At 42.6% G+C, this 27,691-nt stretch overlaps 1 protein-coding gene across 1 annotated transcript in view; it reads right to left on the reverse strand.

Annotated features, from left to right (window-relative positions):
- Window positions 1–805: 805 nt before the first annotated feature.
- Window positions 806–27,691, reverse strand: part of col28a1b (collagen, type XXVIII, alpha 1b) — a 59,302-nt gene continuing 32,416 nt past the window's right edge. Inside the window, exons 13-35 of the mRNA XM_053326835.1 lie at window positions 27,313–27,381; window positions 25,256–25,324; window positions 25,040–25,108; window positions 24,259–24,327; window positions 24,060–24,128; window positions 22,939–23,007; window positions 21,422–21,493; window positions 21,257–21,325; window positions 20,136–20,207; window positions 18,741–18,809; window positions 18,165–18,233; window positions 17,988–18,056; window positions 17,197–17,265; window positions 16,812–16,880; window positions 15,585–15,653; window positions 14,694–14,762; window positions 13,583–13,663; window positions 13,383–13,418; window positions 11,746–11,782; window positions 10,016–10,570; window positions 6,883–7,067; window positions 4,059–4,347; window positions 806–1,469 (exon numbers count right to left, since the gene is read on the reverse strand). Coding sequence (XP_053182810.1) covers window positions 1,297–1,469; window positions 4,059–4,347; window positions 6,883–7,067; window positions 10,016–10,570; window positions 11,746–11,782; window positions 13,383–13,418; window positions 13,583–13,663; window positions 14,694–14,762; window positions 15,585–15,653; window positions 16,812–16,880; window positions 17,197–17,265; window positions 17,988–18,056; window positions 18,165–18,233; window positions 18,741–18,809; window positions 20,136–20,207; window positions 21,257–21,325; window positions 21,422–21,493; window positions 22,939–23,007; window positions 24,060–24,128; window positions 24,259–24,327; window positions 25,040–25,108; window positions 25,256–25,324; window positions 27,313–27,381 — 2,466 coding nt within the window. The 3' untranslated portion in view covers window positions 806–1,296. The remainder of the gene's footprint in view (window positions 1,470–4,058; window positions 4,348–6,882; window positions 7,068–10,015; window positions 10,571–11,745; window positions 11,783–13,382; window positions 13,419–13,582; window positions 13,664–14,693; window positions 14,763–15,584; window positions 15,654–16,811; window positions 16,881–17,196; window positions 17,266–17,987; window positions 18,057–18,164; window positions 18,234–18,740; window positions 18,810–20,135; window positions 20,208–21,256; window positions 21,326–21,421; window positions 21,494–22,938; window positions 23,008–24,059; window positions 24,129–24,258; window positions 24,328–25,039; window positions 25,109–25,255; window positions 25,325–27,312; window positions 27,382–27,691) is intronic.

Here is a 27,691-nt window from a genome sequence, read left to right on the forward strand (position 1 = left end):
CCATGGTTTCCTTCCTTCCTTACACCCTTCCTTCTCTCCTTACTTTCCTCCATGGTGTCCTTCCTTCCTTCCACCCTTCCTTCTCTCCGGGTACTCATGGTTATGGATAGAAATGTAGTAAAGAGTAAAGAGTACAATATTTGCCTCTCAAATGTACTTGAGTAAAGTCATGAGTACTCCCCAAAAATGATACTCGAGTAAAGTACAGATCCCTCAAAAGTGTACTTAAGTACTATACTCAAGTAAATGTACTCCATTACTGTCCGGCTCTGTTAGTCATTGAAATAATAAAACAGCTCTGACGGCACCTACCACGCTCGGCCATTTGCATTTCTCAAGATGTTACCTCGAAGTCAACAAGACGAAAGCCTCACAGCTAAATTGGCACTCCATATGCTCTTAATACCTCCAGCTGAAGGTGCTAGGTGTTCAGAGAATAGCCTCTCCTCGCTAATTACGTGTAATTATGTACAACTTGAAACTTTCTGGTGATGAAGGAAATGGTTTCTCAGTGAGTCATCTTCCCGTTGTGCTTCAACTTTAATACAAGATTTGTTTTTTACAGGCTTTTTGTTCTTTTTCTAACTCCTTACCAAACCCGTAAACACCAATAATATCTGCTTTAATTATCATTTTGAGAGAAAACCCATCACATTTTTGTAGGAGCATAGCCAACTATAATCAACGCTATTTCCCTTAGTGTGTGTTTTCTCTACATTAATTTTTTTTAACAGTCATTTAGCAGATGCTGTGTTGCTAAGTGACTCCTATAAAGGATATTAAACCTCCAACGCGACAATAGTGATTCAAAATTCTGACTTTATTTGCTTTAGTTTTTCCTTTAACGACATTATACAACAATAAACATTAAAAACAAAGTAAAAAAATACATCATTGCATTATACAAAAGGGTTACTTTTCGGAATAAGAAAGGTTAGTGGTTAAAAGGTTGTTTTTATTTTTAACAGATCAGTGTGTAACTAACATTACAGGAAGAGTTTTCTCTGCTGTTGCAGCTTTGACTGTTCACCCAGTACACAAATAATAATACACAAAACGCAAATCCTTCAGGCCAACAGGAAAAAAAACCTTTTGATAATACTCAGCCTACTGAACATTTGAAAATGTTAACACTACAACAGCTGCTCTTTGTTTCTCCTCCTTGTCAAAGTAGCTACAAGAAAAAAAAAACACTAAAAGTTGAAGTGAACTTTATGGATAAAAGTCACGTGAAATCACAGAAAAATGTTTTATGAGCGTTTCCCCGACATGTATGTTTGTGACTACAGGCGTTAATTAGCCCTTCACGCAGGTTTCTCTGCAGCTCTTCTCAGTCTCAAACTGGTTGCTGTTTCCTTGACAGCCTCCGAACCAGAACTGAGCGCAGGAGTTCGCCGTGGTGTCGTAGTACCACTTCACCTTGTAGTCCCGGCACGGCCCCGGATCCAACGTCTGGCTGCAGCGCTCTTCTGTTGGCGGCAAAAGACAAAGACTTTCAAACTTAAAAATAAATCTGTGAGTTGCTGCTACAGAAATCATGTAAGTAGAAGTTCAAATTTCACTCAAATATGTTAGGGAGTGTACCTATGTTCCCCGGGTCCTATGTTCCCTGATCGCGGCTAACTCCGCTGTTAGCTCGGCGGTTAACTTGGCTGTTAGCTCGGCGGCTAACCCGGCTGCTAGCTCGGTGGCTAACTCATCTGCTAACTCGGCTGCTAGCTCGGATGCTAATTTGGCTGCTAACTCAGTGGCTAATTCGGCTGCTAGCTCGTCGGCTAGCTCGGTGGCTAACTCATCTGCTAATTCGGCTGCTAGCTCGGTGGCTAATTCGGCTGCTAGCTTGGCGGCTAACTCATCTGCTAACTCAGCGACTAACACAGCTAACTGGCTAACTGTAGACAGGATCATCCCTATGTTCCCCAGTCACATACAAAGTGGGGAACATAGGGATGATCCCATATTTTAGATGTTGTGGTTGACGTGAGTTAAGGTTTACAACTTTGACATAGATTTTGACATATATATGTGTAGATATGTCAGAAAGTCTAAAATAGATCAGGTTCTTGAATTACTGTAATTACTGTATTTTATGATTTAAAGCAGGGATGTCAAACTCATTTTAGCTTAAGGGCCACATACAACCCAATTTGATCTCAGGCAGGCCAAACCAGTAAAACCATTGCATAATAACCTATAATAATAATATACAATAAATATTATAACTATGCTATAATAAACCATATTACAAATGAAAATTTCAACAATCTCAGCTTTCAATAGTGTAATTCATGTGCTTGTGTGAACCTTGAAAACATTTTTTTTTAAAAAGGCTTGTCACGTTAGATTAGTTGACCCAGACGTGCACACATTTTTACTGCCAGAACTGCCAATTTGGGGTTACCATGGTAACTGATATAATGTGTCCAAGCCCACCGAGGTAAATCTCTCTCTTTCAAATCTGAATCACATTGCAAGTCATTAATCTGGGTAAAATGTGGAGTGAAAATAAACGAGAATAGCATTAGCTTTGCAAAGTTATCCAGAGAGCCCACAAGCACCCCTGATTTAACCCTTTCATGCATGAATTATTAAAAGGGGTGTATATGTGGTTTTATTTCTCTTTGGTGGGATAGCTGTAGACCTGTTTTTATGTTTTTATTGGTTTGTTGCAGTTGCACATATTACCACCATGTACTCTTGCAACTCATGAAAATTACACAAACCAACTGATTTACAACTAAAAAAAAGTTAGTGCAGATGAAGTGGTAATTTATAGGATGATGCACTAGTGTCTACTGTGGTGGCTGAAGTGCAACTATACCATCAAAATCCATGTATTCATCTAATAAAACAGTTTTTTAATAGCTGTCCCCTGCAGTGACCACTATGCATGAAAGGGTTAAAGCAATAGTTTGACATTTTACATTCCAGCTTAGAGTTAGACGAGACTTCCTGGAGTCTGGTTTTCTGGTTTGGTAACCTCACAGTGATAACAACAACCCATGACGTCTGTGGTCCTGGCCAACAAACAAAAACCCAGCGCATCACTTCCTGTAGAACCAGCTTTAGCGGTGCCGATGTTATCTGTGGACAGAGCCAGACTGTTCACTCCTGCTTCCAGTCTTTATGTTGAACTATTCATTTAATTCTGATTGTTTGGTTTAGTGTTTCAAACCTTAATCTTCACATTTCAGATAAAATGTCAGTATATTATGAGATCAGGACTTATTGATCTTACTGTCTCAAACATTTTCACACAGAAATAAAAGGTGACAAAGTTTTAAAACCTTAAAGTAGTGGCTCAAATTTATACGAATTATTGAAAGCGAACCATCACATTTTGGATATAACAGACACATTTGCTCAATAAGCATTACTGGCATTCCTTACTTATCAATCTGTCCATGTTGTAACTGTTTTAATAAATGGTGAACATGAATCTTGAATGGGTAAATGTGTAATATTATGAGATCAGGACTTTGATTTTACTGTCTCAAACATTTTCACACAGAAATAATAAGGTGACAAAGTTTTAAAACCCTTAAAGTAGTGGCTCAAACTTATTCAAAAGACACAAATTCTTTCTGCTATATTGAAAGTGAAAGGTCATATTTTGTATATAACTGAATTACCTGTTGTAATGGTTTAAAAGGGATCATCCCTATGTTCCCCAGGTCCTATGTGACCGGGGAACATATGGATGATCCCGTCTACAGTTAGCCAGTTAGCTGAGTTAGCCGCTGAGTTAGCAGCCGAGTTAGCAGATGACTTAGCCGCCGAGCTAGCAGCCGAGTTAGCTGCCGAGCTAGCAGCCGAATTAGCAGCCGAGTTAGCCGCTGAGCTAGCAACCGAGTTAGCCGCGATCGGGGAACATAGGACCCGGGGAACATAGGTACGCTCCCGTTTAAAAAATGGTGAACATGAATCTTGAATCATGAATCACAGCACTGTTGTTAGGAGTTTGAGAACTTAAAACATTATCATAAAACATTCAGAGCACATTTCTTCTTTTTCCTTTATTCTAACTTGTAACTCTGTCGCTGACTCTCAGCAGTTACCTGAGTCTTCGGTGTCGAAGGCCAGCAGCGGAGGAGTCGGTGGAGGCAGCAGTGGCATCTTCTCCACAGACGGGGTCTTCACAGTTGGACCCGCTGGCCCGATGGCTCCGGTCATCACCATGCGGTTGGTCGGGTTCTTCTTGTCAAACTGTGGCAGGAACTCTGTCACCGGTCTGAAGGGTTCCCTGTCGAAAAATGGAAACCTCTGAGTTTCTGACGGGGTCCTCTCGTCCGTCTTGAGTCTCTGCAGGGTGATGGGCTCTCGGTCGGGTGGCGCTGGAGGTCCCGGCTGGAACAAAGGGGTACAAAGGTTAGTATTATTGATTATTAGAACATGTCAAATCACACATTAAAAAATACTGTTTCCAGGCTTAAGATGAAGTTTCTTCTTTTAGAATAAATCACCAGGCAACAAAACACTCAGTACTTCCATAACTACTTTTTTTTTACCATGATTGGATGCAACCAGGCGGGGAGTTCCTGTCCTCTGAAATGAGGCCAACCAGGAAGTAACTTAGAGCTGCATTCTATCAAAAGGCCACCAGGGGGCGACCGTCTCTATACAAGTCAATGGAGAATTCACCAACTTCTCACTTGATTTCTAACCTCAGTAAACGTTTTCAAAATGTGTTTATGGTCTCAATCGCTAGTTTAAAGCCTTCTTCAATGCAGTATGATGTTCATTTGGGACATTTTGGCCTCCCTGATTTTATATGTGACGATAAAGCAGGGTATGCATTAGGGCGTGGCTACGTCCTGATTGACAGGTTGATTGACCGATGTCCTCCAGATCCAGCCCTCGCAACCATAGCAACCTCCCCACTCCCCCCATGACTCCGCCTCATGTCCATATAAGTAGAATCCGTGTTTTTACTTTTCCCAGCATGCACCTGAAATTGTCAAGATGGCGCTGCCTAGATAGATACTATTGGCTTCCGAGCAGCAGTCCACAAACCAATGGGTGACGTCACGGATGTTACGTCCATTTCTTTTATACAGTCTATGGATGCAACTGATCAGTGCCTCCAGATGTTGGATACCATTATGCTTGGTTTTATTACTGGTTGTGACTATCTTGTCTCCTTCTCACCTTACCTGCGTACATACATGTACATGTGCAGAAATTAAAACCAACATGGACTGTGTTCTTTTCATATTTCACAGATGTTCGTCACCTAGTTGTTCTTATTTGCTCATTGAAACCCCTTAGCAACCACCTTAGCAACCAAGGCTACAGAGCGGATTGCCATTTGTAGGTATGAGTGAATAATCTGACGTCACCATGAATTCACCTCCTTTTCACCTTTTTGGACTTTTAGCCACGTTTAAACACAGATATCTGACAATTTAACAGGAAATCACAAAAAGCATTTATCAGACCCTATCCATTCAACTGGCCATGTAATCTTTTCCTGAAATTACTTATTATAACAATTATTATCTCTACAGATCATGAATGTAGATTAGTCGACTGATGAGAGAAGAAACATGAATCTCATATTAACCCTCCTGTTGTGCCCTATCTCTTTTGACTGTTCCTTCCTCATTCCTTCTTTCCTCTCCTTACTTCCTTCCTCTTTTCCTCCTTCCTTCCTTCGTTACTTCCTTCCTTCCTCATTTCCTTTTTTCTCACCCCCTTCCTTCCTTCCTTCCTTCCTTCCTCATTTCCTTCTTTCCTTCCTTCTTCCCTCTTTTCCTCCCTTCCTTCCGCCCTCCTTTCCTCCCTTCCTCCCTTCTATCGTTCCTTCCTCATTTCCTTCTTTTCCCACTTCCTTTTTCCTCCTTACCTCCCTTACATCCTTCCTTCCCCATTTCCTTCCTTCCCTCTTTCCCACTTCATTCCTTTAACAGGAAATTACAAAAAGCATTTATCAGACCCTATCCATTCAAATGTTTAGACTTGATAGTTTTGTAAAATCAGACCTAGTTTATGCATCTTAACTTGATTTTGTCTCTTAATGTTGTATTTATAGTTATAATAATGTTAATGTTGTCTTCTCGGGCCAGATCTCTTCTTGAACAATAGATTTTAATTTAAATGAGTATTTTACCTTGTTAAATTAAATCTAGAAAGCTAAAGGCTAGAAGCTGAAAGAAGACCTGAGATGCGAGTTGAAAGCTAGTAAGTGGACCTTTGAGTTTATTCTGTTATATAAACTGTTTCCTAAAGATGAAGAACAAATATTTTACATTCAGCTTCCCGGCACTATTTCTAAAATAACTTCCTTACTAGTTATGTCATTTGTACCTAAAGTAAGGAAAGGAGGAAGGAAGGGAAGCAAGGGAGAAAGAAGGAAGGAAAGGAAGGAGGAAGGGAAGGAAGGGAGGAAGAAGGAAGGAAAGGAAGGAAGGAAGGAGGGAGGAAGAAGGAAGGAAGGAAAGGAGGGAAGAAGGAAGGAAAGGAGGAAGGAAGGGAAGCAAGGGAGGAAGAAGGAAGGAAAGGAAGGAGGGAGGAAGAAGGAAGGAAAGGAGGGAGGGAGGAAGGAAGAAAGAAAGGAAGGACAGATGAAGGAAGGAAGAAAGGACAGAAGGAGGGAACATTTACCCTAACAGCTGAACTTAGATCTGAGGAAGGAAGGAAGGAAGGAAGGAATAATAGTGATATCAAGCATGAGTTCATCCTTTTTTGAGATTTCCAATTGTAAAGAATCTAATCCAGTTTAAAGAGTTGAGTCACATGTTATAACAATAAAGGAGACAAAGAAAACCATTAGGTCATACTGAAAAATACAAGTTTGAGATGATTTTTACTGAATATTGCCAGTGATACTTGGCTAAATTGACAAAAGTAGTTTTTAAAAAAGTGCAGATTTGTTCTCCTCACCACTTTCTGAACTCTCCTGAAGTCCCCTGTGAAGGTGGGTGTGTCTGTCTCGGTCCTGTACGGGGGTTTCTGAATACCAACGGAGACTTCAGGGATTCCCGGAGGAAGTCTGGAGCTCGGCACAGAGCTGAACAAATGTCTGTCAGAGTCCTCACAGATGCGGGTCAGCAGTTTCCTCTCAAGAGCTGAAAGATGAGATGAGACCACAGCAATAATAACCATGTAGTACACTACGATCGGAAAGGTGTAGGTTGATTAATCAATGAGCTGATCAATGAAATTCATGGTTTGATAATCAATGAGGGCAATTAGTGAGCAAAAAAAGCCAAATATTCTCCTTTTGAATGTGAAGATTTGTTACTTTTCTCTTTAAATTGAACACTATTTTCACCATTAATCACTATTTTCTGACATATTACATTAAAGAAAAGGATATAAGATAATAAATGATTAACTTCAGCTTCATATTTGTATTTAATATTTGTATTTAATATTTGTATTTAACATAGGAAATATAAGAAGTTTACTCATATTAACTGTTGATTTTAGGACAGCAGTGCAATGTCTTATCCACTTAAAGCTACACTGGAAGTTTTTGCTCTTTGTCGCCACCAAGTGTCAGCAGAGGAAACTGTTTAAGAAGCCAATTTTACTTTTAAGGCCCAACATCATGAATAATACATTTACAGTCTATCGTAACTGTTACATGCCAGGCAGATGTGTGTGTGTGTGTGTGTGTGTGTGTGTTTCTTTCAGGTGCTTGCAACAGAAACGCTGCTCACCTGTGCAGGCAGGCTCGGCTGCTCATTGGCTCTCTACCTTCCCACCTGGCCTATGGTAACAGGGGAGAGGCCTTAAAAAGGAGGAAATCCCAGACCTTCTTCCTCTTGGCTTTTGTTTGTGCTGTTGCTACCCTTGTCTGGCTTAGTGGTTTCTCTGATTTGGTTTTGGACTGTATGTGGTGGGAGGATTTGGGGCTATAGGTAAGTTGGGGTACCCTTTACATTTTACACACACGTAGGTGAAGATGGTTACCTCACTAGGTTTATTGGTTGTGCCACTCCTGGACGGTTTTGAGATGGGTTTTTTTGTTAGAGAAGCCAGTTAGGCATTTTGTTAGCACTTTATTTTCTTCAGAGGTAGTTTAGGTAGTGGTAGGCCTCCTTTTGTTATATTAATTTCATTTGTTTTGGCACAATCACATTATCCCATCCTCCCCCACTTCAGTGTGTCTTTCTGTTTTAATAAACCACATTGTTCACTTCCACTGACACTTATTTGATTTTATGGTTGTTGTGTTATTGTCTGCTGACTGGGTCACCAAGTGGACGTAACAGTAACACTCTCAGTCTTCTTCTTTTTCATAGTCAAATATGTTTAAACTGGACACTTCTTCAAACCTAAATCTTGTCTTCTTAGTGAAGGTGGAGGGATAGATGGTGAAAAGGTTTTCTGGGCTGGTTTCCACATAATTTGTCCTCATTTTTAACCCACTGCTGTTTATGAGGGTGTTTTTTTAGGTTTCACTTCAACTTTCTAATCCTCAGATCCTCAATTCCTCTGATAACACACACACACACACACACACACACACACACACACACACACACACACACACACACTTTCCCATCAGTGGCTAACTGGGTGATTGCGGTGGTGGTGCTCATCTTTGAGTATTTTTCCTTTTTAAAGGATCATTTCACCCAAATCTAGCCATGCAGATAGTTTAGATTGAAGTTTTAAGATATGCAGCTTCATCAGTGTGACTGTGTGGGTGTGATTTGACTCGGTTTGATTGACAGTAGCCAAAAAAACAGCTAGCTGCCATAAAATACTGTTTCAAGCAGGTCTGATTCTGGTTGGTTACACAATGCCACCATCTTTTAACCCTCCTGTTGTCCTCGAGTCAAGGAAGGAAGGGAGGAAGATGGAAGGATGGAAGGAAGGAAGGACGGAGGAAGGAAGGACGGAGGAAAGAAGGAAGGTAGGAGGGAGAGAGGGAGGGAGAAAGTAAAAGAGGAAGGTAGGGGGAGGAAAGAAAGAGAGAAGGAGGGAGAAAGAAAGGAAGGAAGGAAGGAGGGTAGGGGGAGGAAAGAAAGAGAGAAGGAGGGAGGAAGGGGAAGGAAGGAAGGAAGGGAGGAAGGGGAAGGAAGGAAGGAAGGGAGGAAAGAAGGAACAGTCAAAACAGACGGGGTCAACTTGACCCGGGAGGACGACACAAAGGTTAAATGATCTTTGCCCACTTTAAAGCAGTCAGAAGAGGAAACAAGAAATATAGAAATCTCTTATCATGTGAAATAAGGAGAATAGTAATTTTTTTGTAGGATTGCATTAGTAAGAAGCTGACAGAGAAAGTTTTATGTTTTATGTTATTATTAGGGTTGTCAGGATTAATGCAATCCATAACGCGTTAATTTTTTTAATCTCATTTTAATGTGTCAAGCCTTTTTGTCCCTTCTACTCCCCCGTAGACGGCTCCTCTAGCTGTAGCGCTATGCTTTGAAGTGGCCTCCTGCAGTAAACCTACCGCGCTGATGGAAAGTAAGAGAGCTACTGGACTTTTGAACGGCTTGTTTAACTTTAAAACACTTCCAGACGCTTCAGTTGACAAGTCAAAAGTAAAATGCAACCTGTGTCAAACGGAGTTTAACTACCACCGGAGTACGTGGAGTTTGAGTTAGCACCTCCACGCTAAACACCCAGGTGCAGCCAAGCCAGCCTCAGCTCCACCAAAGGACCATTTTGGAGTGTGGGAGTCGCAGCAGAGCCGTGATTGATTCCCAGTTAAGACACTTTGGTAAGAAATGCTTTACATTATGGGCTTAAAACTGCCTTCAAATGGAAAATAACAGGATTTTAAACATGCAATTCAAAACGCCATCAACTATGGAAATTCTGCGATTAATCTCAATTTAAAAAAATCATCGTTTGACAGCCCTATTAATTATTAATGATTAAATAACTGTGTTTCTGTTTACTGAATCATCAACAGAACTCACTGTGAGCAGTTTTCATGGAAAGTAAAATAAATAGTTGAACCATCTGAAAGGCCACAGTGTGAGAATATGTTTGTTTTTTCATATTTGGACGAACTGACCCTTTAATTTGTTCAAGTGATGGTGAAAATTCTCACTTGGAAGTGTTTTGAAGTCATCGATCAGATACACGTTGTCACTGTCGGGGTCGGAGGCCATGAGGTTGAGCTCCTTCTTGAAGTCCTCATACAGGGGGTCGCTCTCGTTCACCACCCCGATCACAAACATCTCAATGTTGCTCCCTTGAGCTTCTTTCACCGCTCTCTCCAGACTGACCGAGTCTCTCTTATCAGCCTGTCCGTCTGTGATGATGATGGCCACCTTCCTCACACCTGCTCGCGCCGCCTTGAACACCTGGCTGGCCTGCTGGATGGCGCTGCCTGTGAACGTGCCTTCGCCCAGGTAGGTCATGGAGCGCACCGCAGACTTGACTTCATCACGAGTGGCTTCCTGTCTGAGGTTGACCACCACCACGTTGATGTGGCTGTAGAGGACGACACCGACGCGTGTGGTGTCCTTGTTGACCGAGGCTCGGTCGATGATGGCGTTCACAAAGTCCTTGATCACGTTGAAGTTCTCGGGGCCGACGCTCTCTGAGCTGTCGATCACGAAGACGAGCTCCAGGGGTGTGTGGCGGCATGTCACTCCACAGCCTGAGGTCATACAGAAACAGACTTTATTAATCAGATTAGATTCCCTTCCCAGCGAGATAAAATATAATGAAATTCAAAACCCAAGGCAGAGAACGGAGCTCGATTAAAAAGTAGTAAATAGTAAAAAATAGAGCGAGACGAAATATACTACTAGGGATGGGTCACGATTTTCGAATATTCGTTACATTGGAAAAAAATCGAATAGTTAATAAAATAGTTAAAAATAAATAAATATATGAACTATCGTCTTTTTATCTCCTCCTTTTTTGGCGTGCAGTTTGGCTCCTATCCACACGAGGGCAGTATAAGATTAGCTATAGCGGTGTGGCTGGGCTAACGTCATAGGGCTAACGTTAGCTAAATGCTCTTCTACAAACGGAGAAACATGCAGAGACTAGTACAGCCGTCAAAAAGCTCCGTGTGGAACAACTTCAAAAAGATCAACGAAAATGAGGTCATACAAAAGTGCCAAGAACCAGAAGTTCGGGTTCAATGCAGGCGGGGAGTTCTGGTCCTCTGAAAAGAAGCCAATGGAGAAGTAACTTAGAGCTGCATTCTATCAAAAGGCCACCAGGGGGCGACCGTCTCTATACAAGTCAATGGAGAATTCACCAACTTCTCACTTGATTTCTAACCTCAGTAAACGTTTTCAAAATGTGTTTATGGTCTCAATCGCTAGTTTAAAGCCTTCTTCAATGCAGTATGATGTTCATTTGGGACATTTTGGCCTCCCTGATTTTATATGTGACGATAAAGCAGGGTATGCATTAGGGCGTGGCTACGTCCTGATTGACAGGTTGATTGACCAATGTCCTCCAGATCCAGCCCTCGCAACCAATCGCAGCCTCCCCGCTCCGCCGTTGGCCCCGCCTATACTTCCGTCCATGGCTCCGCCTCATGCCCATATAAGTAGAATCCATGTTTTTATTTTTCCCAGCATGCACCTGAAATTTTCAAGATGGCGCTGCCTAGATTAGAAACTATTGGCTTCCGAGCAGCAGTCCACAAACCAATGGGTGACGTCACGGATGTTACGTTCATTTCTTATATACAGTCTGTGGTTCAATGTGGTGATGATTGTGGCTTTGGATCACTACATGGAAAGTGTGGGTGAATGTATGAAAAGACAATAAACTGAGACACACAAATTCAAAAGTGTGTTTCTGATCACTTACTGCATATCGATCTCACTATCTTGATGATTTCGTCCCTCTGTGAAAGACAGCAGGTGCAACATCGTCAGTGCTAGTACATCAGTGATTTACAACACTATCAGAAAGGAATCGGTGGCTTTTTAACCTTCCTGTCGTCCTCCCGGGTCAAATTGACCCGTCTGTTTTGATTGTTCCTTCCTTCCTTCCTTCCTTCCTTCCTTCCATCTGTGCTTCCTCTCTCCTTCTTTCTTTCTTTCTTTCCTTCTTCTCTCTTTCTTCCCTTCCTCCATCTCCCTTTCTTCCTTCCTTCCTTTCCTTCCTTCCTTTTTTCCTCCATCCTTCCTTCCTTCCTTCTTTCTTTCCTCTGTCCTTCTTTCCTTCCTCCCTCCCTCCCTCCTACCTTCTTTCCTTCCTTACTTCTTTCCTCCGTCCTTCCTTCCTTCCTTCTTTCCTGTCATTCTTTCCTTCCTTCCTCCCTCCCTCCTACCTTCTTTCCTCCCTCCCTCCCTCCCTCCCTCCTACCTTCCTTCCTTATTTACTTCTTTCCTCCATCCTTCCTTCCTCCCTTCCTTATTTGCTTTCCTTTCTTCCGTCCTCCATCCCCCTTTCTTCCTTCTGTCGTCCCTTCCTTTCTCTCTCCTTCCTTCCTTCCTCCCTCCCTGCCTTCTTTCCTTTACTCCCCTCCTCCCTTCCTTCCTTGACTCGAACACAACAGGAGGGTTAAAGTTTTAGCTTTCAGCTTTAGTTTGACTGTGTTGACCTCCAAATCAGTTTAACAGTGCAGGATAGAAATATAAAAGGACATGTTGATGTAGCTCTGAAATCAACATATGTGGGTTTATTTTTGTGATCCTTTGCAGTTTCCACACCTTTATCCAAAGCGCCTACAGTAGGTGTTTCTGCTGCTCACTTACCTGATGACGGCAAACTACCACACAAGGCAAGGCAGTTTTATTTATATAGAGCATTTCATACACAATGGCAACTCAATGTGCTTTACATAAAACAGAAAAACATACAATTACCCCCCCCCCCATAATAAAAACAAAGTACAGAAAAATAGAAAGAGAGAAATAAAATGCTAGAATAGAGCATTAAATATAAGATTGCAGCATAAAATAATAAATTAGCTTTAAAATCATTAAAAGGACATAGAGTGCAAATGAAAGATTAAAATGTAAAGTGCTTTAAAAGAGCTCAATCATAAGCTCAGGAGAAGAGAAATGTTTTTAACCTGGATTTAAAAATGATTTCAGTTCTGCTGGTAGTTTGTTCCAGTTGTGTAAAAGCTGCTTCATCATGTTTAGTTTGAACTCTGGGCTCAACTATCTGACCTGAGTCAGTAGATCTCAGAGCTCTGGGCTCAACTATCTGACCTGAGTCAGTAGATCTCAGAGCTCTGGGCTCAACTATCTGACCTGAGTCAGTAGATCTCAGAGCTCTGGGCTCAACTAGAAAAAATTAAGTTGAAATCTGTTTTTTCATGCCTAAAGAGAAATGAAAAAAAACAGGAGATAAATCCTGACTGAGGTTATCATCATAATTCATACATGAAAGGGTTAAAACTGAAAGTCAGCACTTAAACCTCATTTCAGATCCACTGTGTTGAAGTTCAGGGATAAAGCGGCTTTTCATGATGAGTGATGTATTACACTTACTGTAAGTCCAGGCTCGCCCTTTTGTCCCACTCTACCCTGTGATTCAAAACACATCAGGTCATTTATCACCCATTCACTTGGTTGGAGTTTAATCTGTTGACTTGAGTTCACAGAATGACGTTTTAACTCAACAAGGCAATCTGCCGCTGAATGAACAATCACTTAATCACAGTGTCTAAAAAACAAAATTCAGTAGCTACCAAAGGTCCGATTGATCCTGTCTCTCCAGTTTCGCCTCTGTCTCCCTTCTTGCCTTTCTCACCTCTGAAGCCTCGGTCCCCCTGCAAGAGGAAAGCAGCTGTTACGTTATCACCTTAACCCTTTATAGGGCACTCATTGAAAGGAAGGGAGGAAGGAAGGAAGGATGGAAGGAAGGAAGGGAAGGAAGGAAGGTAGGGGGGAGGAAAGAAAGAGAGAAGGAGGGAGGGAGGAAGGGAAGAAAGAAGGAAGGAAGGAAGAAGAAAGGGGGATGGATGAAGGAAAGAAGGAAGGGAGGGAGGAAGAACAGATGGAAGTAAGGAAAAGAAGTAAGGGGATGGATGAAGGAAAGAAGGAAGGGAGGGAGGAAGAACAGATGGAAGTAAGGAAAGGAAGGAAGGAAGGAAGGACGGAGGAAGGAAATAAAGGAAGGGAGGGAGGAAGGACAGATGGAAGGAAGGAAGGACGGAGGAAATAAGGAACGAGGGAGGGAGAAAGGAAAAGAGGAAGGAAGAAAGGAAGGAAGGATATTTTTGGGATATTTACAGAAGTTACCAAATATAATTATTTGCCCAATCAAGGGTTAAACATCACCCAGGCATGAAAGTGATAGCAAGCAGCTTCCTATCCAAAGCTCCTGATGATATGTATGTATGCAACTGCAGTCCAAATCCATCACCTTGGTGTCAGTGATGCCGTGTTTTTTAATTATCTGTCATTTAACCCTCCTGTTGTCCTCAAGTCAAGAAAGGAAGGAAGAGAGGGAGGAAGGAAGGAAGGAAAGGAGGGAGGAAGGGAGAAAAGGAAAGAAGGAAGGAAAGGAGGGAGGAAGGAAGGAGGGAAGGAAGAAGGGAGAAAAGGAAAGAAGGTAGGATAGAAGGACAGAGGAAAGAAAGAGAGAAGTAGGGAGGGAGGAAAGAAGGAAGGGAGGAAGGAATAAGGAAGGAAAGGAGGGAAAAGAGGGAGGAAAGTAGGGAAGAAGGAGGGAAGAAAGGGGGATGGAGGAAGTACAGGCGGAAGGAAGGAAGGGAGGAAAGAAGAATTAGACTGGGTCAATTTGACCCGGGAGGACGACACGAGGGTTAAAGCTACGTCTTATGATTATGGCGTTACCTTATCCCCCTGTAGACCCTGTCCAGGAGGACCTCTGGGGCCAGGGATCCCTTGAAATCCAGGCTCCCCCTGCAAAAAAAAAAAAGTCAAAAGACATTCAGAAAATAACAAGACTGAATTAAGGTAAGGCAGTTTTATTTATATAGCGCATTTCATACACAATGGCAACTCAATGTACTTTACATAAAACAGAAAAACATGTAATTTGAGAAACATTAAAACATACAATTAACCCTTTATTGGGCAAATAACTATATTTGGTAACTTCTGTAAATATCCCAAAATATCCTTCCTTCCTTCCTTCTTTCTTTCCTTCCTTCCTTCCTTCTTTCCTTCCTTCCTTCCACCCTCCCTCCTTCTCCCCTCCCTTCCTTCTTTCCTCCCTCCATCATTCCTTCCTTCCTTTCCTTACTTCCATCTGTTCTTCCTCCCTCCCTCCTTCTCTCCTCCCTTCCTTCTTTCCTTCCTCATCCCCCTTTCTTCTTCCTTCCTTCCTTCTTTCTTTCTTCACTTCCTCCCTCCCTCCTTCTCTCTTTCTTTCCTCCCCCCTACCGTCCTTCCTTCCTTCCTTCCTTCCTTCCTTCCTTCCTTCCTTCCTTCGTCCTTCCTTCCTTTCCTTCCTCCCTCCTTCTTTCCCTTCCTTCCTTCCCTTCCATCCTTCCTTCCCTTCCTTCCTCCCTTCCTTTCAATGAGTGTCCTATAAAGGGTTAACCCCCCCCCCCTCCGCCCTACAATACTTTTACTCTAACCCAAACCAATCTCAGTACAAGCCAATTAGAGGCAGAATAATCCAAGCAAAGCAAAGCAGTGGGATCCATAATAATAATAATAATAACGTGTGTCATACTAGTGGTTATAAACTATTTATGATCAGCTGACAGGTGATGTTACCTTCTGTCCTTGAATCCCCTCTCCAGGTAAGCCCTGCGGACCAGGAGGACCCATCAGGCCGACCGAACCCTGCAGGGAAAAGAAACCGCGTGTGTCTCCAGCATTTCAAAGCATCCACAGGTTTTCAAAGTGTATTACATTCTTATATCCTGTCTGGATCTGGTATCCTTTTGTGTGTTGTCTGTTCTATTTGTAATCTTTGTATTTATTAACTAGAGACTACGGATGCAAATTAGCAGCTTTGCTATAATCCGTCATGTTTACAGAGGCAAGGCAGTTTTATTTATATAGAGCATTTCATACACAATGGCAACTCAATGTGCTTTATATAATACAGAAAAACATTAAAACATACAATTACCCCCCCTCCCCTCCCCCAGACATAAATAAAATGCTAGAATAGAGCATTAAATATAAGATTGCAGCATAAAATAATAAATTAGCTTTAAAATCATTAAAAGGACATAGAGTGCAAATGAAAGATTAAAATGTAAAGTGCTTTAAAAGAGCTCAATCATAAGCTCAGGAGAAGAGAAATGTTTTTAACCTGGATTTAAAAATGATTTCAGTTCTGCTGCTAGTTTGTTCCAGTTGTGTAAAAGCTGCTTCATCATGTTTAGTTTGAACTCTGGGCTCAACTATCTGACCTGAGTCAGTAGATCTCAGAGCTCTGGGCTCAACTATCTGACCTGAGTCAGTAGATCTCAGAGCTCTGGGCTCAACTATCTGACCTGAGTCAGTAGATCTCAGAGCTCTGGGCTTGACTATCTGACCTGAGTCAGTAGATCTCAGAGCTCTGGGCTCAACTATCTGACCTGAGTCAGTAGATCTCAGAGCTCTGGGCTCGACTATCTGACCTGAGTCAGTAGATCTCAGAGCTCTGGGCTCAACTATCTGACCTGAGTCAGTGGATCTCAGAGCTCTGGGCTCAACTATCTGACCTGAGTCAGTAGATCTCAGAGCTCTGGGCTCAACTATCTGACCTGAGTCAGTAGATCTCAGAGCTCTGGGCTCAACTATCTGACCTGAGTCAGTAGATCTCAGAGCTCTACTGGGTTTATATTCTACTAACATGTCATTCATGTATTCTGGACCTAAACCATTCAGTGATTCAGAGATGTTTAAATATCGATGTTCATCAATGTGCATTGTCCCAAATTTAAAGTATTTATTATTATTATTAATAAAGTTTATATTTATGTTATCAGTTTAAGCAGCGCTGATTACCTTCGGACCGATTAGAGCGATTCCTGGTGGTCCTGCAGGTCCAGGAGGTCCATTCAAGCCTCGGTCTCCCTGAACACAAAACACGGCAATTATGGAATTAATTCATTTTTTAATATCTACTAAAAGTTCAATGATTACACTTATAGAATCTCATTCTTATAGAAAAACCTGGATTTATATTCTCCATTTTCATATTATTAATTACAGAGTTTTCATCTTACAGTAAAAGGCATATTTGTGAGAAATCAGAAAAGAACTTAAAGAAATGATTTCCACTATATATATAAATAAAATCAGAGAATCATATAAGTGAAGTTAACTGATTTCCCGTCTCACTGATAACACTGTCCTTGTTTTATTTGTATTTTTTTAATGTCTACTTTACCTTTGGTCCCGGTAAACCGACTCCATCTGATCCGGTCTCTCCTGATAAACCAGGAGGCCCCGGCAGTCCCTAAGAAACATTGTTAAAAAGGACTTAGGGATGGTAACGATGAGGCGTTTTGAAGTTTATTTCATTTATACAGCATATAAACTATAAATGTAGTTTTATTTATATAGAGCATTTCATACACAATGGCAACTCAATGTGCTTTATATAATAAAACAGAAGAACATGTAATTTGAGAAACATTAAAACATACAATTAAGACATAAATAAAATACTAGAATAGAGCATTAAATATAAGATTGCAGCATAAAATAATAAATTAGCTTTAAAATCATTAAAAGGACATAGAGTGCAAATGAAAGATTAAAATGTAAAGTGCTTTAACCCTCCTGCTGTCCTCGAGTCGAGGGAGGAAAGGAGGGAGGAAAGAAGGAAAGGAGGAAGAAGGAGGGAGGGAGGGAAGGAACGAAGGAAAGGAGGAAGAAGGAAGGAAAGGAGGGCGGAAGGAAGAAAGGAGGGAGGGAAAGGAGGGAAGGAAGGAAAGAAGGAAAGGAGGAAGAAGGAAGGAGGGAGGGAAGGAAGGAAAGGAGGGCGGAAGGAAGGAAAGGAGGGTGGAAGGAGGGAGGGAGGGAGAAGGAAGGAGGGAATGAAGGAAAGAAGGAAAGGAGGAAGAAGGAAGGAGAGAAGAAGGAAGGAAGGAAAAGAGGGAGGGAAAGAAGGAAGGAAGGAAAGGAGGGAAGAAGGAAGGGAGGAAGAAGGAAGGAAAGGAGGGGGTTGATACTCACTGGTGGACCAGGGTAGCCGTCACCTTTAAACCCAGGTGCTCCAGTGGGCCCAGGTATCCCTCTGTCACCCTAGAAACCAAAAAACATGTGTCACTATTGTTCACTACGGGGGGGGGGGGGGGGGGGTTAGGGTTAGGGTTGGGAGGTGGGGGGGGAGTAAATCTGAGCTGAACTCACCTTTGGTCCCGTCATACCGATCCCCGGCTCTCCGAGAGCTCCAGCTGGACCTTGAGGGCCCGGTTCCCCCTGAGACGAAGAAAAAAGTAGATCAATGAATCAACCTCACTGCTGCTGACAGTCTCAACCCTCCTATCTCCTTCCTTCCTTACTTCCTTACTTCCTTCCTCCCTCCCTCCTTACTCCTTTCCTTCCTTCCTTACTCCTTTCCTTCCTTCCTTTCTCCTTTCCTCCCTCCTTCCTTACCTCCCTCCCTCCCTCCCTCCCTCCTTACTCCTTTCCTTCCTTCCTTCCTTCCTTCCTCCCTCCCTCCTTACTCCTTTCCTTCCTTCCTTCCTTCCTTCCTTCCTCTTTTCCTCCTTACCTTCCTTCCTCCTTTCCTCCTTTCCTCCTTTCCTCCCTACCTTCCTTCCTTACTCCTTTCCTCCCTCCCTCCTTACCTCCCTCCTTACTCCTTTCCTTCCTCCCTCCCTCCCTCCTTACTCCTTCCTTCCTTCCTTCCTTCCTTCCTCTTTTCCTTCCTTCTTTCCTTCCTTCCTTCCTTCCTTCCTTCCTCTTTTCCTCCTTACTCCTCACCTTGGCTCCAGGTATTCCCCTCCCTGGTGGTCCAGACAGACCCGGCAGCCCCACATTCCCGGGTTCCCCCTAAAACAGGAAATACAGATTAACACCGAAGGCAACGAGGCGGGACTCAGGGAAGTATGAAAATATCTTATTATGACTGTTGTGTGGGTTTAATCTTTATATTTATTAAAGACAATGGACCCTTAATTCCTTTTTTCCTTCTTTGTTATATTTTTATAGTTGATTGTTCATTTAAAAAAATCATTTCTAGTAGCTTTTACTGTTCAAAAACTTACATTTTCTGTCATCTTTAATAATCAAATTTACTTTTATCAGCTGTAAAATGTCTCAGCTCAGTACATTTCTTTGTCTTTATTAAGTCAGTTTGAGCTATTTTTTTTCCAAAAAGTGTGTATTTGTAGAAATGAATATCAGCATGTAGCATCTGACTAATCCTCACTTGCAGCCTGATTATATTTCTATCTATATTTTACAACTCTAGTCTTATTTTCATAGTTTTTGGACATCATTTCTCTCAGATTTTACATTTTAATCATCACTTCATGGCTAAGATCTACTAATGTCCATCCATCCATCCATCCATCCATCCATCCATCCATCCATCCATCCGTCCTCTTCCTCTTATCCTGGTCGGGTCTCGGGGGACAGCAGCCTAAACAGGAAGCCCAGACTTCCCTCTCCCCAGCTCTTCCCGGGGGGTCCCGAGGCGTTCCCAGGCCAGCCGAGAGACATAGTCTTTCCAGCGTGTCCTGGGTCTCCTACCGGTGGGACGGGCCCTGAACACCTCACCAGGGAGGCGTCCAGGAGGCATCCTGACTAGATGCCCGAGCCTCCTCATCTAACTTTTCCGCAAATTGGAGGCAAAAAATACACTAACTCCACTAACTCTGTGTGTATGTGTGTGTGTCTCTGTCTGTGTGTGTCTGTATATGTCTGTGAGAGAGATAAATATTGTGTATGTCTGTGTTGTGTGTGCATGTGTCTGTGTCATTTGAAGGAGTTGAATTTACTGCAGGTTATTTGTTGTTTAAACTTTTCAACCATCCAAAAATAAAACATATTTTTTGAGAACTTTTATAATCCTCAGCTTGTTACTTGGAACAAAGCAAAATGCAGTTTCTGTTCTCCCTAGAAAAAAAATCCTTTGATTTTTAATTAATTATTCAGAACAAAACCACAACTTTTTTTTTTGCAATTTTCACTGTCTCCCGCAAATTAATAGCAACAAAAGTGTTTAAAACATCGCAACATTTACCGCAATTTTTAAAAAATGCTGCTGCAAAATCAGACATTTTAGGCAACAATCAGAAAACAATCCTGTGAAATCCTGAAGGGACTGAGTACTGATGCTTTCATGCTAAATGCTTCTGCTTTGCATACTGATACCTTTTGTCCCATCGGCCCCACAGGACCGACTGAACCGGGCTGTCCTCTGGTCCCTCGGTCTCCTTTCACCCCCTGCAGAAATAACACAGATACAGCTGTAAGGTAAACTTTTAATCCTTCTTTCCTTTCCTGTCCTTTCCTCCCTCCCTCCCTCCTTCCCTCCCTCCTTTCCTTCCTTCCTCCCTCCTTTCCTTCTTTCCTTTTCTGTCCTTTCCTCCTTCCCTCCCTCCCTCCTTTCCTTCCTTTTTCCTTCCTCCCTTCCTCCCTCCTTTCCTTCCTTTTTTCCTTTCCTGTCCTTTCCTCCCTTCCTCCCTCCCTCCTTTCCTTCCTTCCTCCTTCCCTCCTTTCCTGTCCCCTTTCACCCCCTGCAGAAATAACACAGATGGCAATGTAAGGTAAACTTTGTCCTCCCGGGTCAAACTGACCCCGTCTTATTCTTCTTTGCTTCCTTCCTTCCTTCCTTCCTTCCGTCTGTACTTCCTCCATCCCCCTTTCTTCCTTCCTTCTTTCCTTCCCTCCTTCCTTCCTTCCATCCTTCCATCCTTTCTCCCTCCCTCCTTCTTTCCTCCAGCCTTCCTTCCTTTCTCCCTCCCTCCTTCTTTCCTTCTCTCCTCTTTTCCTTTCTCCCTTTCTCCCTCCCTCCTACCTTCCTTCCTCCCTTCCTTCCTTCTTTCCTTTACTCCCTTCCTCCCTCCTTTCCTTCCTTCCTTCTTCCCTCCCTCCCTCCTTTCCTTCCTTTTTCCTTCCTCCTTTCCTTCTATCTTCCTCCCTTCATTTCATTTCCTCCCTCTTCTTTCCTTCCCTCCTACCTTCTTTCCTTTCCTCCCTTCCTTCCTCCCTCCTTTCTTCCTTCCTCCCTTCCTTCCTTCTTTCCTTTCCTCCCTTCCTTCCTTCCTCCTTTCCTTCCATCTTCCTCCCTTCATTTCATTTCCACCCTCTTCTTTCCTTCCCTCCCACTGTCTTTACTTTCCTCTCTTCCTTCCTCCCTCCCTCCCTCCTTCCTTCCTCCCTCCTTTCCTTTCTTCCCTTCCTCCCTCCTTTCCTTCCTTCCTCCCTCCCTCCCTTCCTTCCTTTGCACATTTCTACTTATCCACCAAACCATTAAAACTTTATTCTGTTACCTTCTCTCCAGGTACGCCTTTACCAGGAGCTCCGTCAGGTCCTCGGCCCCCCGGTAACCCGATGTCACCCTGCCGTCATTCAAAAACAGTCAATGAAGCAGCAGACCGGTAAGAGATATTAAAAATACATTTCAAAAAGAGATTTTATATATATATTAGTGTTACCTTTTGTCCTGAGGCTCCGTCCTCTCCTGGCTGACCTGGTATACCTGGTAACCCCTCAGCTCCTGGATCGCCCTGAGAGAGGAAGGTAACACAGGAGAGTGAAGGTGGGGTGCAAAGAGATTACTGACTTCATATAGCACAGATTATTCTCTGCTAAAGGGAGGGAGGGAGGGAGGGAAGGAGGGAGGGAAGAAAGGAGAAAGGAGGGAAGGAAAGGAGTAAGGAGGGAGGGAGGGAGGAAAGGAGGGAGGGAGGGAAGGAACGAACAAACGAACGAAAGGAGTAAGGACAAAAGAGGAAGGAAGGAAGGAAGGAAAGGACAAAAGAGGAAGGAATTTAGGAGAGAAGGAAGGGAGGAAGGAAGGAAAGGAAAGGAGTAAGGAGGGAGGGAGGGAGGTAAGGAGGTAAGGAGGGAGGGAGGAAAGGAGAAATGAAGGAAGGAAAGGAGTAAGGAAGGAAGGTAAGGAGGAAAAGAGGAAGGAAGGAAGTAAGGAAAGGAGGAAAAGAGGAAAGGAGGAAGTCTTTCTTCCCTCTGAGTCCCTCTGACTCCAGTTGCCTCTACCTCATTCAGGGAAAACAAGTCAAACACATATCTGACCTCGGTTGCTATAGCAACACTATCAGACGCCTCCTGTTTTCCCCAAAAGGAGCAGACTCACTGCTTACCACTATCTCAAAGGGAGACAGTGTCTAAACCAGGCGGGGAGCTCTGGTCCTCTGAAAAGAAGCCAACCAGGAAGTAACTTAGAACTGCATTCTATCAAAAGGCCACCAGGGGGCGACCGTCTCTATACAAGTCAATGGAGAATTCACCAACTTCTCACTTGATTTCTAACCTCAGTAAACGTTTTCAAAATGTGTTTATGGTCTCAATCGCTAGTTTAAAGCCTTCTTCAATGCAGTATGATGTTCATTTGGGGCATTTTGGCCTCCCTGATTTTATATGTGACGATAAAGCAGGGTATGCATTAGGGCGTGGCTACGTCCTGATTGACAGGTTGATTGACCAATGTCCTCGAGATCCAGCCCTCGTAACCATAGCAACCTCCCCGCTCCGCCCATGGCTCCGCCTCATGCCCATATAAGTAGAATCCGTGTTTTTATTTTTCCCAGCATGCACCTGAAATTTTCAAGATGGCGCTGCCTAGATACGATACTACTGGCTTCCGAGCAGCAGTCCACAAACCAATGGGTGATGTCACCGATGTTACGTCATGTGGTCATAGCAAGGTGAGGCCTTGCTATGACTGCAAAGCCTAGTTTGACCCAGTGCATATTAATGATGGAACATTCCTTAACAATATAAATACATAGAAATCACTCTGAATACTCTTCTGATTAGGCCTGCTGTGTATTGTAAGAGCACTGCAGAAGATTTAACATATGCAACCTGCAATGTTAGATTTCCCTCCTCTAGATTAATGATGAATATCTTTTACAGTTAAATAAACACTAGTTTCTACAGAGTTGTGAAGATTTAGTGGTGTAGTGGTGTTTAAAGCGAGCAGCACACTTACTTTAGGTCCTGGCTCTCCCACACCTCTCTCCCCTGGCAGCCCTGGCTCACCCAGGAGTCCCTGATTACCCTAAAAACAACAATGAAAACATGTCACTGTTCAATATGGAAGATAATTTCACCTAGAAATAAAATTAAGGGAGAAAATGGGTAATAATAATTTTCTATAGTAGAAGGTAAGGCAGTTTTATTTATATAGCACATTTCATACACAGTGGCAACTCAATGTGCTTTAAAATAATGATTAGCTTTAAAATCATTAAAAGGACATAGAGTGCAAATGAAAGATTAAAATGTAAAGTGCTTTAAAAGAGCTCAATCATAAGCTCAGGAGAAGAGAAATGTTTTTAACCTGGATTTAAAAATGATTTCAGTTCTGCTGGTAGTTTGTTCCAGTTGTGTAAAAGCTGCTTCATCATGTTTAGTTTGAACTCTGGGCTCAACTATCTGACCTGAGTCAGTAGATCTCAGAGCTCTGGGCTCGACTATCTGACCTGAGTCAGTAGATCTCAGAGCTCTGGGCTCAACTATCTGACCTGAGTCAGTAGATCTCAGAGCTCTGGGCTCAACTATCTGACCTGAGTCAGTAGATCTCAGAGCTCTGGGCTCAACTATCTGACCTGAGTCAGTAGATCTCAGAGCTCTGGGCTCAACTATCTGACCTGAGTCAGTAGATCTCAGAGCTCTGGGCTCAACTATCTGACCTGAGTCAGTAGATCTCAGAGAAAGATCACTCCCTACCGGTACATAGTTTTTTATTTAATTTAGTCGTTGTTGTTATTATGGTTGTTAGTTTTTGATTTTTGGTTTTTTGTTTTCTCTCATTATCTGGATATAAACTAAAACATTATTTCAGCATTAAAGACAGACAACAGATGTAAGAAGTATGCTCACATGATGTATATGCTGGGAATGTCTGACTCTAAATGTCAAAAAATAAAAAATAAATTAAAAAAACCCCCCCAAAAAAACAAGCCAGCTTTGCTACTATGTCTATTTATATGATATGTAAAATAAGCATTATAATTTAGATGCAATCAAACCAACAATCAGCTGAATGTCAATCACAATTAGCAGTTTTAATTTTTATTTCCGGGACGAGCCGAGCCCCTCCTGTCTCACCTTTGGTCCTGTTATCCCGATACCCGGAGCTCCTCTGGGGCCTGTAGGTCCAACTGGGCCTTGATCGCCCTGAGAGAAAAGACACAACTCTGTAGTATCTGTCTGGCAGAAGGTGATACTTCCTGCTGATTTTATTTGGACAGAAACACGATATTCTGCAGCCACCAGTCTGACATCAGTTCATTTTTTTAGTTTTTACCTTTTCTCCTTGAAGTCCGATACCAGGAGCACCAATTGGACCTGCACTCCCAGGTGGTCCGAGATTACCCTGAGAAAAGAGTTTAACAATCAAACACCCAGCTCTGAGTAAAATATTAAAACTAGGGCCGTCAGCGTTAACGTGGTAATCGTGATTAGATTAATGCAATCCATAACGCGTTAATTTTTTTAATCGCATTTTAATGTTGCAAGCCTTTTTGTCCCTTCTACTCCCCCGTAGACGGCTCCTCTAGCTGTAGCGCTATGCTTTGAAGTGGCCTCCTGCAGTAAACCTACCGCGCTGATGGAAAGTAAGAGAGCTACTGGACTTTTGAACGGCTTGTTTAACTTTAAAACACTTCCAGACGCTTCAGTTGACAAGTCAAAAGTAAAATGCAACCTGTGTCAAACGGAGTTTAACTACCACCGGAGTACGTGGAGTTTGAGTTAGCACCTCCACGCTAAACACCCAGGTGCAGCCAAGCCAGCCTCAGCTCCACCAAAGGACCATTTTGGAGTGTGGGAGTCGCAGCAGAGCCGTGATTGATTCCCAGTTAAGACACTCTGGTAAGAAATGCTTTACATTATGGGCTTAAAACTGCCTTCAAATGGAAAATAACAGGATTTTAAACATGCAATTCATAACGTGATTAATCATGATTAACTATGGAAACTGCGATTAATCTCGATTAAAAAAAATTAATCGTTTGACAGCCCTAGTTAAAACATGACAAGACCTCTACTCAAATGGACTTTAGGTGATGCGTCAATCTCAAACTTACCTTGTCACCTTTGATCCCGACACCAGTCAGCCCACGGTTGCCCCTGGGGCCGTCGTATCCTCGATCACCCTAAATAAAAAAACAAAGCAATAAGTCTAACATACAGTTTTTATTGATTTCTTTTAAAACATTACAATGCAATATACTTAACATCAGAAATACTTCACCTGCTGTTTTAGGCCAACACACGGTCAAAATGTAAAAAGCTTGGCTCACCTTTGGCCCTGGAAGCCCCTCCCCAGGCGGACCGAGGTTTCCTTGTGCTCCAGGTGGTCCGGGGGGACCCTGGAACAAATCGGCAAGTTTAAATAAAATCTAAAGTCTCCTATTACACTAAAGATCTATGAGACTGAAACACACTGTGGCTCCACATCAGACTGAAGCTGCAGCAGGAAACTTTCCACACTGGTGCTGCAGGAAAGTTTCTCATAACTTTTAATTCCAAGAAAACCTGGAATGAGATTTCAGAGAGAAAAGACTGGAGCGCATGAATTTTGATTTTCGCTCTTTTTTTTTAACAGTGCAAACAGACGGCCGGCCCTGGAATGAGATGTTGGTAAAGTGCACAGAATAACGCTCGTGTTTGGCATCTTGGCCAGCCGGCCTGTGATGCGTAATAACGAAGGAAACCAGCTGGAAGTGAAGATGATCCAGCTTTCTCTCTCTCTCTCTCTCTCTTCCACTGCTGTTCAGGAAAGTTTCCATGTACTGTAGATCTTTATTTGACACTCATTCCCTCTTAAATACATTTATATGACAAGTGAGTCTAATTCTAAGACACAGTAAGACACATAAAATTGACTTGAAAATAAACCTTGATGCAATTTACACCACAATGATATTCAGCATCAAGATTCAAGATTCAAGATTTCTTTATTTAGTCCTGAAGGTAATTAGTCTTGCACCATACGGGCTGCAACGGTACATATAACAGGAAGGAAGGAAGGGAGGAAGGAAGGGAGGAAGGAAGGAAGGAAGGAAGGAAGGACGGAAGGATGGAGAGAAGGAAGGTAGGAGGGAGGGAGGGAGGAAGGAAGGACAAAGGAAAGAAAGAAGGGAGGAAGGTAGGGGGGAGGAAAGAAAGAGAGAAGGAGGGAGGAAGGGAAGAAAGAAGGAAGGGAGGAAGGATGGAAGGAAGGAAGGAAGGAAGGAAGGATGGAAGGGAGGAAGGAAGGAAGGATAAAGGGTTAATGAGCATGATTGGTTAAGGTGGTTGTTTAATTGTATATGAGCCTTTAATTGGTAGAATTGAAGCTTGTTGTAGGTTTATACTTTGATAGAAATGATAAAAATCAGTTTAGAAACTAGTATGTGTGATATTAATGAGCAGAATGTATCACTTTACTATGTTAACCCTCCTGTTGTGTTCGGGTCAAGGAAGGGAGGGAGGAAGGGAGTAAAGGAAAGAAGGAAGGAAGGGAGTAAAGGAAAGAAGGCAGGGAGGAAGGAAGGAAGGAGAGAGAGAGAGAGAGAGAGAGGAAGGAACGACAGAAGGGGGATGGAGAAAGGAAGGAAGGAAGGGAGGAAAGGAAATAAAGAAGGGAGGAAGGAAGGACGGAGGAAGGAAGGAAGGTAGGAGGGAGGGAGGAAAGAAGGACGGAGGAAAGAATTAAGGAAGGAAAGAAGGTAGGAGGGAGGGAGGAAAGAAGGAAAGAAGGATAGAGGAAAGAAGGAAGGGAGGAAGGAAGGACGGGGGAAAGAAGGTAGAAGGGAGGAAGGTAGGAGGGAGGGAGGGAGGAAAGAAAGAAAGAAGGACAGAGGAAAGAAGGAAGGAAGGGAGGAAGGAAGGAAGAGTCAAAACAGACGGGTCAATTTGACCCGGGAGGACAACAGGAGGGTTAAATATCACATTTAAGTGTTTTTACCATTATGACCATTTTATACCTTAATAAGGGCAAAGCATCCTGGTGGAGATACAACTCATAAAATCCAAAATATATTAAAAATATGAGTGGAAATGTTTTACTTTAGGTGCAAATGACATAACTAGTGACATCACATTAGGACTTTTTACATCTCATGTTCCACTCCTGCCTGTTTAAGGGTTAACTGGGACTCTGTAACGTCTGCCAGAGGGTAGCAGTACATATTCTGAATTCAAGACATTGAAGAGAGGGGTCGGTAATTATTTTCTAAGCCTGTCTAACTAAGTACAGTTTCCTTAAATATTGCCTGGAGGGTAAGGTAGGTGCTCCCTCACCCCCCCCCCCCCCCCCCCCCCCCAATCACTCTCAAAGCAGTGTGGGCTCGTCTGTCATGAAGTTAATACTCACTGCTAGTCCTGGTTCTCCGACACCGACGGGACCTGTAGGACCTGCTCTCCCCTGAATGCCTTTTTCACCCTGGAAACATCAAAAATCAAAAATCACATCTCAGCACTTTTTTCCCTTCATCCTACTGATATATTTAATATATAAGGATTACAGATTAGGGAAATAAACTACTATAAGAAACAACCGTCAGAGCAAAATGTTAACTTTTCTCTCTCTGAAGCATTATTAGTTAAGTTATAATTCAATCTAAAACTAAACAGATTATTTTTATTATAATTAAAGGAAAGTTACAGTTAATTTGCATATTGTGTCAAATAAAGACATATTTTGTAGTTGCAGCTTTTATCTGAATACAATCTTTCCACAAAACCTTCAAAAT

This window comes from Scomber japonicus, chromosome 10, assembly GCF_027409825.1.
Source record: "Scomber japonicus isolate fScoJap1 chromosome 10, fScoJap1.pri, whole genome shotgun sequence".
Taxonomy (NCBI): Eukaryota; Metazoa; Chordata; class Actinopteri; order Scombriformes; family Scombridae; genus Scomber; species Scomber japonicus.